The sequence below is a fragment of the Ochotona curzoniae genome, unplaced genomic scaffold, assembly GCF_017591425.1.
Source record: "Ochotona curzoniae isolate NIBS_2020 unplaced genomic scaffold, NIBS_Ocur_1.0 contig_430, whole genome shotgun sequence".
Lineage (NCBI taxonomy): Eukaryota > Metazoa > Chordata > Mammalia > Lagomorpha > Ochotonidae > Ochotona > Ochotona curzoniae.
In genome coordinates this window covers 21,136,345-21,148,591 of record NW_024466219.1, presented here as the reverse complement: position 1 = coordinate 21,148,591, position 12,247 = coordinate 21,136,345, and the positions used below count along the sequence as shown (strand labels likewise).

Genomic DNA, 12,247 nt, shown 5'->3' with positions numbered 1-12,247 from the left:
TATTTTAACTATGAAACAATGAAGGCCACAGAAAAATCACTAAAAACAGCAATTGTTGCAAATAAAGGTGCCCCTCATATGCAAATAAACATTTAGAAGCTGAATGAATCTGTCATTTATTATATTTAGTCCATATCTCAGAATGATGGAGCAACTTTAAAGCACAGACCCAGGCAACAGTTTACAAGGAAAAACAGTGGGAAGTAACACTGTGGCAGGATGGCAGACAGAGTAACAAAACAGATTAACTTTTAGGATCCAGTGAGGCCTTTGGTGAAGAAAATGGGATGAAAACACAGGCAAATTACAGCAAACCTTAAAATTAAGTACCATGGGCCCTTTTATAGTGTCAGAAATAAAGCTAGTGTCTTGAAGTGTTTTGTAAGATTTAAACTGCTGTTACAATTGGTTGAGAATTTGCTAACTCTCTTCTAAGGGAAGTAAATTTCATTCATGGACTTCCAAGTACAGAAAGGTTTGAAAAAAAAAAAGTCTGATGTCTCATTAGTGACACTCCTGCACCAAGGAAAAGCACATCTTTCTTGTGCAATGAGCATTCCGTGTCAGTTAGAGCGCAGAAACGGCACCAAGTCCCAACACAATCTCTCCCTGCAGCATCTGTTGCTAATTGAAAGGGACTAGAATTACAAAATCCTCGTCAATTTCTCTCCCCAGCTCTTGCTGTGTATAAAGATTTTCTATGCAGGAGCTGAGCATTAGTCTTCCACCACAGCTGATGACTAAAGAGCAAAGAGAAAGAAACACAGAAGAAGGCATTTTTTGTGTCCAACAATATATGGAACTCAACTGTGGGAACAGGGACAGCTAAGCATGTCTTTTGTTAGCTCAGTAAATTACCATTCTATAAATGCAACTATTCACCTATAAAGGTCTATTAACATCCTAGTTAACCAATTGTATATGTCTTCTGTTTGGGTAGTCTCCCTTTTATATAAATCTCCAAAAGTAACTGTCAATATTATACCAATTATGTCTTTTATTTCTGGCTCCTAGGCACAGTGCCTGGGACGACAAGGCACTTAATGTTTGTTGAATAAATATATCAATCTTGTATTTGTAGCACTGTTCATTCAAGGCATTCAAAGCACCTACGGAGGCCTCATCACATCTGCTTTCTTCAAATCCCACTGAGCAGAGACCTACACCAAGACCTTTGCACTTTGACATGGTATAAGGTAGAAAGTCTAAAACATTATCTCAAGCATACTTGGCTGCAAGTTGAAATGCACATTAGAAAAGGGCGAGAGCTGTGGTATTCCAGGGAAGAGTTCAAGGTAGCGTAAACTTGAGTAGTAGATTGCACACTGTCCTGTGATCCCTCTGCAGAGCGCAGCATCTGCTGCTGAGGACTCTGGGGTGCGCTGCCCTGGCTGGCCTGTGCTGCACCAGGGGGAAAGGTTGAGATGCCCTGGCGATGGGGGAAAGCAGACAGGATTCAAAATCATTTCATGCTTTGCCCTATCCCTCTCAATGTAAGGAATCTAGACTCTTCACTACAGAAAATGTGTTACAACTGTGTCAGCTGGCTATACTACCTGGCTGCTGCTCCGTTGAGACCATTATTATCAGTTAAAAATATTGCTTAAAGGTTATCAAAACCAAATTGATTTAAGTGCAGTATAGGTCAACTACCGTAACTTTCGCCACAGAATTATCTTGGCTAGAGGGACAAATTTGTTGCTTTCCATGAACAAGATAAACATGTTACAACCTAAAGCAAGACCAAAGGCCACAGCAATTAAGAAAAATTCATTTTAATTTCTGGCTTGGATTGTTCCTCTAATGCCTATAAACTAAATAAATGATCAAAGCCTATCAACTTCAAGTTTCAAAATCTGAAGGCGCACCACCAGTCACAGGGAGCCTGTGTGTGATGCAAATTAATTCGGACAGAAGGAATTCACTCGCCTAAGGTCTCACAACATCTCTCAGGGGCAGATCTGCAGTCCCAGAGTGACAGATGACAAAGCCTGCAAGGAAGCTTCATTTCCTACTCTGTCCTTTCAAATGGGCATTTTGTTCATTTTTCCTTATTTGATCCTATTTCTAAAATCATTAGCTGCCCAATCACCCATTCTATATCCCATAAAGTCCTCTGATATCATACTCAACTGCTTATCCAAAGCCCTGTTTGTAGAATTGGGTAGATGAACTTTGCAAGTTCCCAGGATCACATGGGTCCATTCAGTCAGGGTATTACTTGGAAAAAAACCAGCTACAGAGCCTGGTTCTTTGCAGCTGGAGCCCTTAGACAGAGGTGAGGCAGGGAGGTGGGGCTGCCCCACCTCACACACATTTGCTCTCTTGGCTCCTCAGTCTCCAGTCTTGCTTCCTGCCATTGCCTCATTGTTAATTCAATCACCTGAACCCTGAGCCTGCTGTGCTGTGGGGAACTGGGAGTGAGTACAGGCTACACTCAGCTGGTTTAGGCGAGGTGTAGCAAAATCCCTAACTCTGCTCTCTCCCACTGCCCAGCTCCGGATTTCTGGCTGTTGTGGTGACCTGGCAACTGTGTTCTGAGCTTTCTTGCAATTATGTGCACAACTTGGGTCAAAACTCCTTCATTTTGCTTGATTCAGCACCTCTTGGCCAAGCATCACTTGCTCAAGGGAGTTTATAGGTATCATTACTATACCATTTCCCTGTGAGAGCAAATAAGAAATGGGTAACTACCACAGGACTTCTGGTTGACTGATTGTAATTATGAGTTCTATACACTCTTGCTTACTCTCTCCCCGTATTTCTGGTAAGGCAAAAAAAAAAAAAAAAAAAACAGCATGCTCCATTTTCCATTGATCATATCACAACAACTCCATTTGGAATAGCCATCGAGTGTCACTGTGTTACCCAACCCAGGCCATTAAAGTTGATTGATGGGGGAAAGACGAACTGAAAATTGTGGGAGTAACAGGCACAGCGTTCTCTCTCTCCGTCTCCCTCCCACACTCCGTTGCCATGTTAGGTAAGCACATTGGCACAAGTGCTGTGATAAAAGGAGCTTCTGGAATCCTATTTGCCTTATCATCATTAACTGCTTAAAACCTTACCGTTAAAGAACATGCATTTGAAGGAAATATTTGTGAAAGGTTGCTTAGAAGTAGAAAGACCTACTTACTTCATGGAAACTGAAATAGACAAGATTTTACAGGGTACAGAAACTGATGATTTGATCAAAGTAGCTAGCCAAACGCACTGGTAAATAGTATGTAAGACTCAACATAGCTACTTCTTTGTAAGAATGTACGAAGCAGCCAATTAAGTGAATGGTCACCAAATACCAACTCAGATGCCAAAAATAAGAAGACTGGCACAATTTCTATTACAACTACTAGACTCTAATGGCATGGTTCTGTTTGCAAAGGAAATACTCTCGGGATCATAAAGAAAAAGCCTTAGAGTAAAGAAAAGGTTAAAATGAACTTCCTCTGAGTGCTCTACAGCTCAAAGGAAACCGCCCAACCCCACCTATCAGGGAGCATTTTGAAATGTCCAGCGAGAGGCTGCATTTCATCACTTCCGTAGGATAGCTTATCGAATCATTCCTCATTATAAACCTGCTAGTTCTGGCAGTTGAAGAATGTCTTCTCTTGTGATGTGCTAATGTGTCATTCTATAAGAAGCCAAGTAACACAGACCAGACTCTGCACTATTACTCTGTCTCACTCTCACCTCTAGAGACAAACTGCATTCTGGTCAACTTGGCCAAACGTGGTTTATGAATGGAACTGTGTCAGCACAGAGTGATGGTAACCCAGGAAGGACCCCATGGTTCCAGACCTTTACCTCCACCCACGGAGGCTCTCCAGATCTTCTTCACAACACTAGGGATTTGCCCAGACAAGGCAAGATTTGCGTTGACCTGAAGACTTTTTTTGGTTTATATTTTAGACATCGCAAATTTGAAATGCTTTAGGAAAGACTCCCTGGTATAAATTTTTCAATAGCCTAAAGCAAACAAGAAAAGTTAATGGTTCTCCAAAAGAAGATACCGATTTGCCTTTTATGACAATATGTAAGAAAAGCAAAGAATTAAACAAACTTGCTAATCATTCACGAAAAACCTTAAAATGTCCACCAAATTACAAGAGAGCTACCGCTGAAGTTACTTAAGGGTAAATCAAAGAGGTTTTGTTTGAATATCAAAATATTGGCCACAAATATTTTTCTCTTTTAAAATTATTTTAACAGCTCTTTCTTGCCACAGCTACAGTCATTCTGCCAAGTCATGCCATTATTATCTCAAGATATACACCTATATTTATTTGCTTTCTGAACTCTTAATTTAACATACCTAAAATCTAATCCCTCTGGCTTGGCAAAATCTAAGTAATCAATTCTTTTTATTTAAGTCACTTTGCTTAGTGTGAACCAGGACTTTCAACTTGGATCCCAAATGTCTTGGCCTCTTCCTCCAGGATTTCCACAGATCCCTCATCTCCACATTACATCCCGTGATTTACATCAAGTCTTTCAATTGATAAGAACATATATTTTTAAAGTAACTCAAATGAAACAATTCTTTGAAACCTACTATGGCAGATGAGAAGCCAGTATTTAGCCTCACAGCATTTGCTACTTGATTTTTGTTTATTTATTTTTATTTATTTCTACAAATGTGTTTTACTGTTACTAAATTGAGGGCTAGAAAAGTCTGAAACAACTTGTCCAAAGCTATGCAACAGGTTATGACCTGACCTGGAACAAACAACCAGGTTTGAAAAGTTCAACTCCATCTAAATATTTTACTTAAAATCTTGTATTTCTGATGACTTCAAGATATTTCCCTCCACCAATGGCCTGAGTTCTACCTCTAATTATCACTACATAACTATCACACACAGCATCGGGTTTAAACAGAAACAAATCAGGTGCAAAGCATGTTCAGAGAGAAGAACAAGAGAGACCATGCCCAACACTAAGTTCATGAGTGATCTTACAAAGTCAAGCTAGAGGAGCAAAGGAGAAAATAAATGTCATGCTCCCAAAGCAGAATTGTGCAGACACTTTTCAGCATGATTTTTCTGTTTCACTTTCCGCCGTCAGCTGCGAGCTGTTTCCAGGTGTGAAATCGCCTGAGAGGAAGCAAAGCTGTCGTTTGACATCTGGGAGCGTGGAGATCGGGCTGCAGTGAAAAGCATCCTGGACTTTTTCAATTTACACACATATTCACCTATGAATTCTCAAGTCTGAAAAGTGCTCAGTGAGAAGTACTGATGTAAATTTCAAGCATTTCAAAGGCTTACAATGGGTGGAAAATAAAAGTGAATGACACATGCCAACAGGATACCCTATCAACTTGTCTAAGACTAGAAGAGGGAACTTTGTGATTCTATTAACATAGCTGCTAACATACAAATCATTTTACTTCACCATGTCAGATTTCATACCAAATTTTCAAATATAGCATTTTGGATTTTATATGGTTGAAGGTTATGGCTTCTATTTCCTAGCTGGTTTCTTGTTTTGGTTTGGTTTGGTTTTTCTTCAAACGACAAGAGACAGATGTGGTTTGGCTTCGTGTGTGTGGCTGTGCGTAAACAGATCTAAAATCCGAGTAACCACAAGGAAGTCCCCCGAAGAAGAAAGGCCAGGGCACTTGTGAGTTTACGGTGTGATTTCTCATGGCCAAATAAATCAACAGCAGAACCTGCCTGAGTCTCCTGACCCACACACGAGACAGTGTCACACCCACTCGGTCGCTCTGCACAGCCTGTGCCTCCTCGGTGGATTACTGCTTCGCTCTTTCTCCTCCCTACCTCCATGCTGCGCTTCTGCCATGTGAAAGGAACCCATTTACCAGGAGGCACGTTTATTTCACATAAAACCTTGCTGGAGAAATCAGCCTAGATAATCTAAGGATACAAAGTGAACGTAAAAGGACTGGTTTCTACTTTGAAAACGGGGCAGGGTTTGATCATTGAATTCGTATTCTCAAGACCCTCTTGATGGGTCTGCAGCTGCAAGCCATTTATGTGCCGCCTTTCTCACAGATGTACACACGGAAAGCTCCGTGGGTTTTGTCTTTTCGTTGTTGGATTTGTTTTATTTAATCTAAAAAAGTAGAAAAAAAAATTTTTTAAGGGTTCTCAGTTTTGTTGTAGAAATTTCAGAATCTCGGACATCCTCGAGTGAAAACGCTGTTGAATTGAACATGACTTTTCAAAAAAAAATCTAAGATCACAAAGTTGCCAAAAAGCCTCCTTAAATAACAGAAGGTGATCATTTGCATTTCAAAATTTATCTCTTACTTCTCCCCTCAATTAGACCAAAACATGTTGATTCACAGGCTTGTGTGTGTGTGTGTTTTCTTTTCGAAACTTATTTATAGAGCAGAATAATGGCCCCCCTGCTAGCTTGGCATTTGCTCAAGTTTCTGCCCATGTAAATCGAATCTGTTACTGGAAATTTTTCTCAGAATATAAAGGCACATCACCCACAAGATAAAAGCTACACTGCTGATATTATACAGTGCAGGGCAGGTGGACGATGTTTTTAGGACAAATACGTGATAAGGATTCCCAGGAGGGAGCAGAGGGAGGGGGGAGGCTGCACACTGTTTAAACAGAAATGAATCTTGTGACAACTTTACTTAATAACCAAACATCTGCTGCTTAACCTGCTTCAAAGTGACTTGTGTGATAACACTAAGGCTAGATCTGGGAAGTGGGAGGGGAGTTACTTTAATACTTCATGTTCTAAGGGTAGCAAAAGGGGGCTAAGTACTCTATGCCCCCATGTACAGACTTAATGGTGATTTTTACACATAGAATTAGCAGCATACTACCATTGTTGGCACCCTTTGGGAAGGGGTGAGAATGAGTCTGCTTTGATTAACAGCTTTGATTAAAGCTGCTGTTCAGCTTTGAAACAAAAAGTGATTTACAAAGTTTTGTTCTAATTCCCCCTGCAGGATAAGCAAGGGTTACACATGGTCTTCCCTGAGTTCTAGAACTCTCTACATTTGAGACCATCTAAATTAGAGCATTAGCTTCACTTTTCTATTCAAGTCTTTACTGGTTTTATCTTGCTGCTAAAAGTAACAGGTCCAAGGAATAAAGATATATTCCACTACTTTCACTGTATGACATAATACTTGAACACTTTTGCAGTTCACAAAGCTTGAAAGTATAATTATTTTATGCAAAGAATTAAAACAAAACATCCCTTCAGACTACAGCTTTTTTTTTTTTTTTCAAATGTTAGTGAAGGACAAACTGAACAGCAAAAATCCATTAATGGCAGACTGCCACCTGCTGGTGAACTGTGAGAATTGATGTCAAGGAACAGACAACTAGAATTGTGTCAAATTCAGTATTGCAGTACACAAACCTGAAAGTATGTATCTGTTGATTAATACAGCATGGTTCTGCTTCATATACATTAAAGTTCTCAGGATGCCAACATGCTATGAATATTAGGGTAAAAATGAGTACACTTGAAACTAAAGAAAAATAATCTGCTACAACCACCTCACAGATGGTTGTAACAACAAAAACAGGAGGCAAGGAGTCAGCGGTGAGCATTCCATCAGGCCCACAAGTGTCTGGTGTTACTTGTAATTTACACTACTGCCCATTTCAGGGTGCAGCAGGTTCTTCTCAAAAGAACTCCCAAATTTAATTCTGATCCTGAAGCCTCCAAATTCATCAGAAATAAAAACGTTTAGATACCTTTTATGCCCTAACATGTTGTACATTATCAAACTGGACATTTTTTAAAAGGAGATAACTGTAACAAAATGATTCCATGATAAGATTGTTTTGTTTTCTCACTAACTAAATCACACTGATAAAATTGCACACACACAAAAAGCACGACATTACATATTTGAGAAAAACAAAAACAAAATGTAGGTGTGCTCCCTGTCTCTAGGAAGAAGGCTAGAAAAAGGCAATAACAATAAGGCAGAAAACGTCAATACTTGTTCCCAAGGAAGTTTCAGGCTATCAGCTTCGTACATTGGAGAGGTGCAAAATAATTCTTATCAACGAAGCTTGTACCTAAAACCAACAGATCTCTCAGTGCTAACTATAACCACTTCTCACTGCATGGAAAGACAAGCATAAACACACGTTAGCAAGGCAGCTTTAAGCACCACATTAGCCATCAACCAAGCACGTCCGTGCAAAGCCAATGGGTGACAAGTGCAGCAACAGCAGTCAGCCAAAACTACAACAGGTTGGGCAAAGGGTGAACAAACTCTGGATTCAAACAGAGCCCCATCCAGACTGAACACAAACCCAATTCACTCCCTTAAGCCACCTGAACAGTCAGCAAAGGACTGAACACCTACAGAAATAAATCTCTAACTTTCAATTAAAAACTAATAATAATAATAATGACACCACAATAAGGACAAGAAAAAGGGAAGTCTGTTGGATCAAGTCTGGCTAAACAAGTTACTGAAAAACGTGTGCCCGGAGCAGTGGCCTAGCAGCTAAAGTCCTCGCCTTGAATGTGCCAGGATCCCATATAGGCACCGGTTCTAATTCCAGCAGCTCCACTTCCCATCCAGCTCCCAGCCTGTGGCCTGGGAAAGCAGTCAAGGATGGCCCAAAGCCTTCGGACCCGGCACCCACGTGGGAGACCTGGAGGAAGTTCTTGGCTCCTGGCTTCAGATTGGCGCAGTACCGGCTGTTGCAGTCACTTGGGGAGTGAATCATCGAACGGAAGATCTTCCTCTCTGTCTCGCCTCCTCTCTGTATATCTGACTTTCCAATAAAAAAACGAAATAAATTTTTAAGTTAAAAAAATTTACTAAAAAATGAGAAATGCCTCCTACATTTTCCCAGATACATAGCTGTTTCTATAATGTGCTCTAAAATGCTAGCTTGTTTCATCACTGCAGTCACACTGTGTATTTATTAAAAATTTGCGTTTTACCCATTTTTAGAAACTTCACTCATTTTAGTCAGCCAAATCTCTGACATCTAAGTAAATATCATCCATTTAAGGAGGTTCAGACTTGGGGTTTTGTTCATTTTTGTTTTACTTTCTTTTTTTTCCAAGAAGCAGAGAGAAAGAGACCAACAGGAAATGCCCATCTCCTAGTTCACTCCTCAAATCCCCACAGTGCTCTGGGCTAAGCCAGGTGGAACCCAGGAGCCAGCAAACTCAATCCAGTTTCCCCACGTGGATAGCAAGTTACTGAAGCTATCACTACTGCCTCCCAGGGTCTGCTTCAGCAGAATGCTGGATCAGGAGCCAGAGGCAGGCATCAAACCCAGCCTGTCCAAAGTAGGTGCTGGGCCTTCCCCACTACTGCATGCCAGCCACAGCTGACTTTATCTAGAGGTCCTTCTAAAACACCCAAAGTTAAGACATTGCTAAGAATCCACCACCAGCCGGAAGGGAAGTACAGACCCACTGAACAACAATCGCGCGCGCGCGCGCGCGCGTGTGTGTGTGTGTGTGTGTGTGTGTGTGTGTACCTATGGACTAAATAATGGTTTTATCTCCAAATCTTCTTCTTTGAAGGATTAAAGAGATAACACATTCAACACATAAGTAAACTGTTAGTGCAAAATATAACATCTACAAAGAAATAAGAGCTGCTGAGCCACTTTTTCAAGTGAAACATTTGAGGAGATTGCTCTAACCTGGGGCACAGTACATTCTCTCTATGGCATCGCTGTCACAGGAATCTTCAACCTCACTCCACCTGCTAAAATACGTTAGCTGAATGTGTCCTAAAAACAAAACGACAGGAGAAATCAAAACATTTTTCTCTTCCATTTTCTGCAGAAGTGAACTGTAATTACTCCTTTTGTAGCTAAAAACAGTATCATTAAGAATAATGGCATCATTAAGTACTAGAAGCTATTACTGGGGGTGAATTTGCTGCACTGATAATGAAGCTCTAGACAGGAAATGAAGATACTAATTACAAGATAAAACGCCTACTCAGTTAATTGGAAGCAACAGCGAATAAAAAGAAATGCATTTGCAAAAGTTCCTGACCTCTATCATTCAATAAGATGTTGTTTGGGTTCAAATCGCGGCACACAATTCCCTCTCTATGTAAAGCATCAAGGGCTACCACCATTTCAGCTGCCCATCTCTGAATGCAGCCCTCTGGGATATAAAACCTGGAGTTTAGTGCTAATTTTTTATCAAGGTCCTCAAAAATCTGATGTATTTCCTTGTCTCCGTCTAGTGCAACCCCACTTTCTCCCTTAACCTTGGAATCTTTCTGGAATAAAGCAGTAGCTTCTTCTTTAGCCAAATCATCAGTCTGATCTGAAAATAGCAACACTTCTTCTGTTTTTAAAGTGTCTGTGTTTGTATCGTAGTCATTAGCACCTGAGAGTGAGTTAGAAATATGGAATAAGTTCTCTTCTGTGGTGTCTGGGGCAGTGGCCGGCTCTGGCCCTCCAAGATCTTGAAGCTCCGACCCTGTGCTCTGTAACCAAGCCAGGTCTCCCGGACTGCTCTGATCAACAGTCGTGACAAATAAGCTCCCGAGATCCTCCTGTGTGTAATGTCTCTCTGTTCTACTCTGGGGCTCACTCCACTCCTCTGTGCCTCGTCCTTCATGTGCTTGGCATTGCTCGGAACTCAGTCTCAGGCACAAAACATCGGGGGCTTCCAACAGTTTGCTTTCCAGGATGCCTGGAGCAGTCTGTGGAAATGGAGTAGGTCCCAGGGCTGCGGCTGCTTTTGTTGCCTCCAGCTCACCAGGCAGATTCACGAGAAGATCAGGCCTGCCTTCGTCGGGGCCACTGATGGCATCAAAAGCAACATCTTGAAACGAAATCACAGGCACCGAGTCGTCTGAGCCCCTGCTAACGGTGTCCTGAGCTTCGAACCCAACCTTGTTCTCACTAGTCTCAAAACTCCTGGAAGTGCTGTTGCCCTCCGGAAGAGCAAAGAATGGTTTCAAAGGTTCTGATTTTAGACTATACAATTTTTCTCCAAAATCGAGTCCCAGGAGTTCACTTGCGCTGTCCTTGCTATCTATCCTAAAGAACTCCATGGGGCTATTTTTCGATCTACTGAGAGAATCAGACGTTCCTGCAGGACTGCCTGCCTCCGGGTCTTCATCCCCAGGGTGGGACTTGAGCTCATGAGTCATCAGCTGTGTGCTGAGGCTGTCCCTGCCAGCCTCCCGGTGGGCTGGGAAACTCCTGACAGCTTTGGTGTCCACACCGCTCCCGTCTGTCTTCATGAAGGGCTCCTCACTCAGAGACCCCGGTTCAATCTTCTCTTGCCCATATTCATTGCATAAAGTTAAATAGCTCGTGGTGCATTCCTCTTCGGAACTGGAACCGGAGTCAGGCCACTTGGGAGAGCTATCTTGGCCCTCATCCTCCTGGTTGCTATCGTCCTGAGAACTTGGAGTGAGGCTGCTCTTCAAAGGAAGGGCTTTAAGCACACTGCTACCATCACTTCCTCTCGAGTCAAGGCTGCTGCTCTCCTGCGGACCAGCAGCTGGCTGCTGCAAGTGGACTTTAGTGAGTGCAGATTTTTTCAGTCCTTTGATCTCAAGGCTCTCTTCAGGGCTTCTGTTTAGAAACTTACTAACATAGGACCAGAGTTTGCCACCTGTGAACAAGTAGAAGAAAAAACAAATCACAAACAAGATATCAATGCTACCCATTAATAGCAAGCATGCTGCAAGACAAGTACATTTAACAAACCAAAGTCACTGTGTTGTTACTGCTACCTAATGAATATGGATGGCTTCAAGTATATTTCTTAGCAACAATAATTTCTAAAATGACAACCTGTTTCTTCCTTTGGAGGGAAATTAGTTATAACAAATACTAAGATGAAATCTCACAGCTAAAATTCTGCTTTTAAGTTAATTACTTAGTCTTAGAAACATCTGATTATGTTCTGATCTGTTTATATAATAACTAGTCAAATGGAAATATATAGATAAGTGCTGTTTAAAATTGTGTATTATAGTTGGGAAAAAAATCAACAATATTATTCCATTTTGAAATGCCCAGTCCAGGCCTAGAGGGGAAATTTGGCATCTGGCATATAATTATGCCTTTATAAATGACACAGTAATATTTTTTCTGATTTGATGTCCCCCCATACTTATCATGTGCTGCATAAGACCAAGTAAAGCTACTGAAGAAGATTAACTGGGAAGCCATTTAATGAAGTAAACTGGTGTAAAATTGACCCTGCATTCTGATATATATCTAAAAACTTAAACTATAATTATAAAAATCATTTAGCAATACTACTGTCACATGAATGTTATTTTAACACA

At 41.1% G+C, this 12,247-nt stretch overlaps 1 protein-coding gene across 9 annotated transcripts in view; it reads right to left on the bottom strand.

The window, feature by feature from the left end:
- Positions 1 to 12,247, bottom strand: part of RPS6KC1 (ribosomal protein S6 kinase C1) — a 133,567-nt gene that overhangs the window by 17,580 nt on the left and 103,740 nt on the right. For 7 of the 9 annotated variants that reach the window (XM_040985656.1, XM_040985660.1, XM_040985662.1 and 4 more), the window contains 2 exons: positions 9,982 to 11,565; positions 9,621 to 9,710 (listed from right to left, as the gene is read on the bottom strand). In XM_040985656.1, the coding sequence (XP_040841590.1) occupies positions 9,621 to 9,710; positions 9,982 to 11,565 (1,674 nt within the window). The remainder of the gene's footprint in view (positions 1 to 9,620; positions 9,711 to 9,981; positions 11,566 to 12,247) is intronic. The other 2 variants (XM_040985661.1, XM_040985658.1) reach the window with 2 other exon arrangements.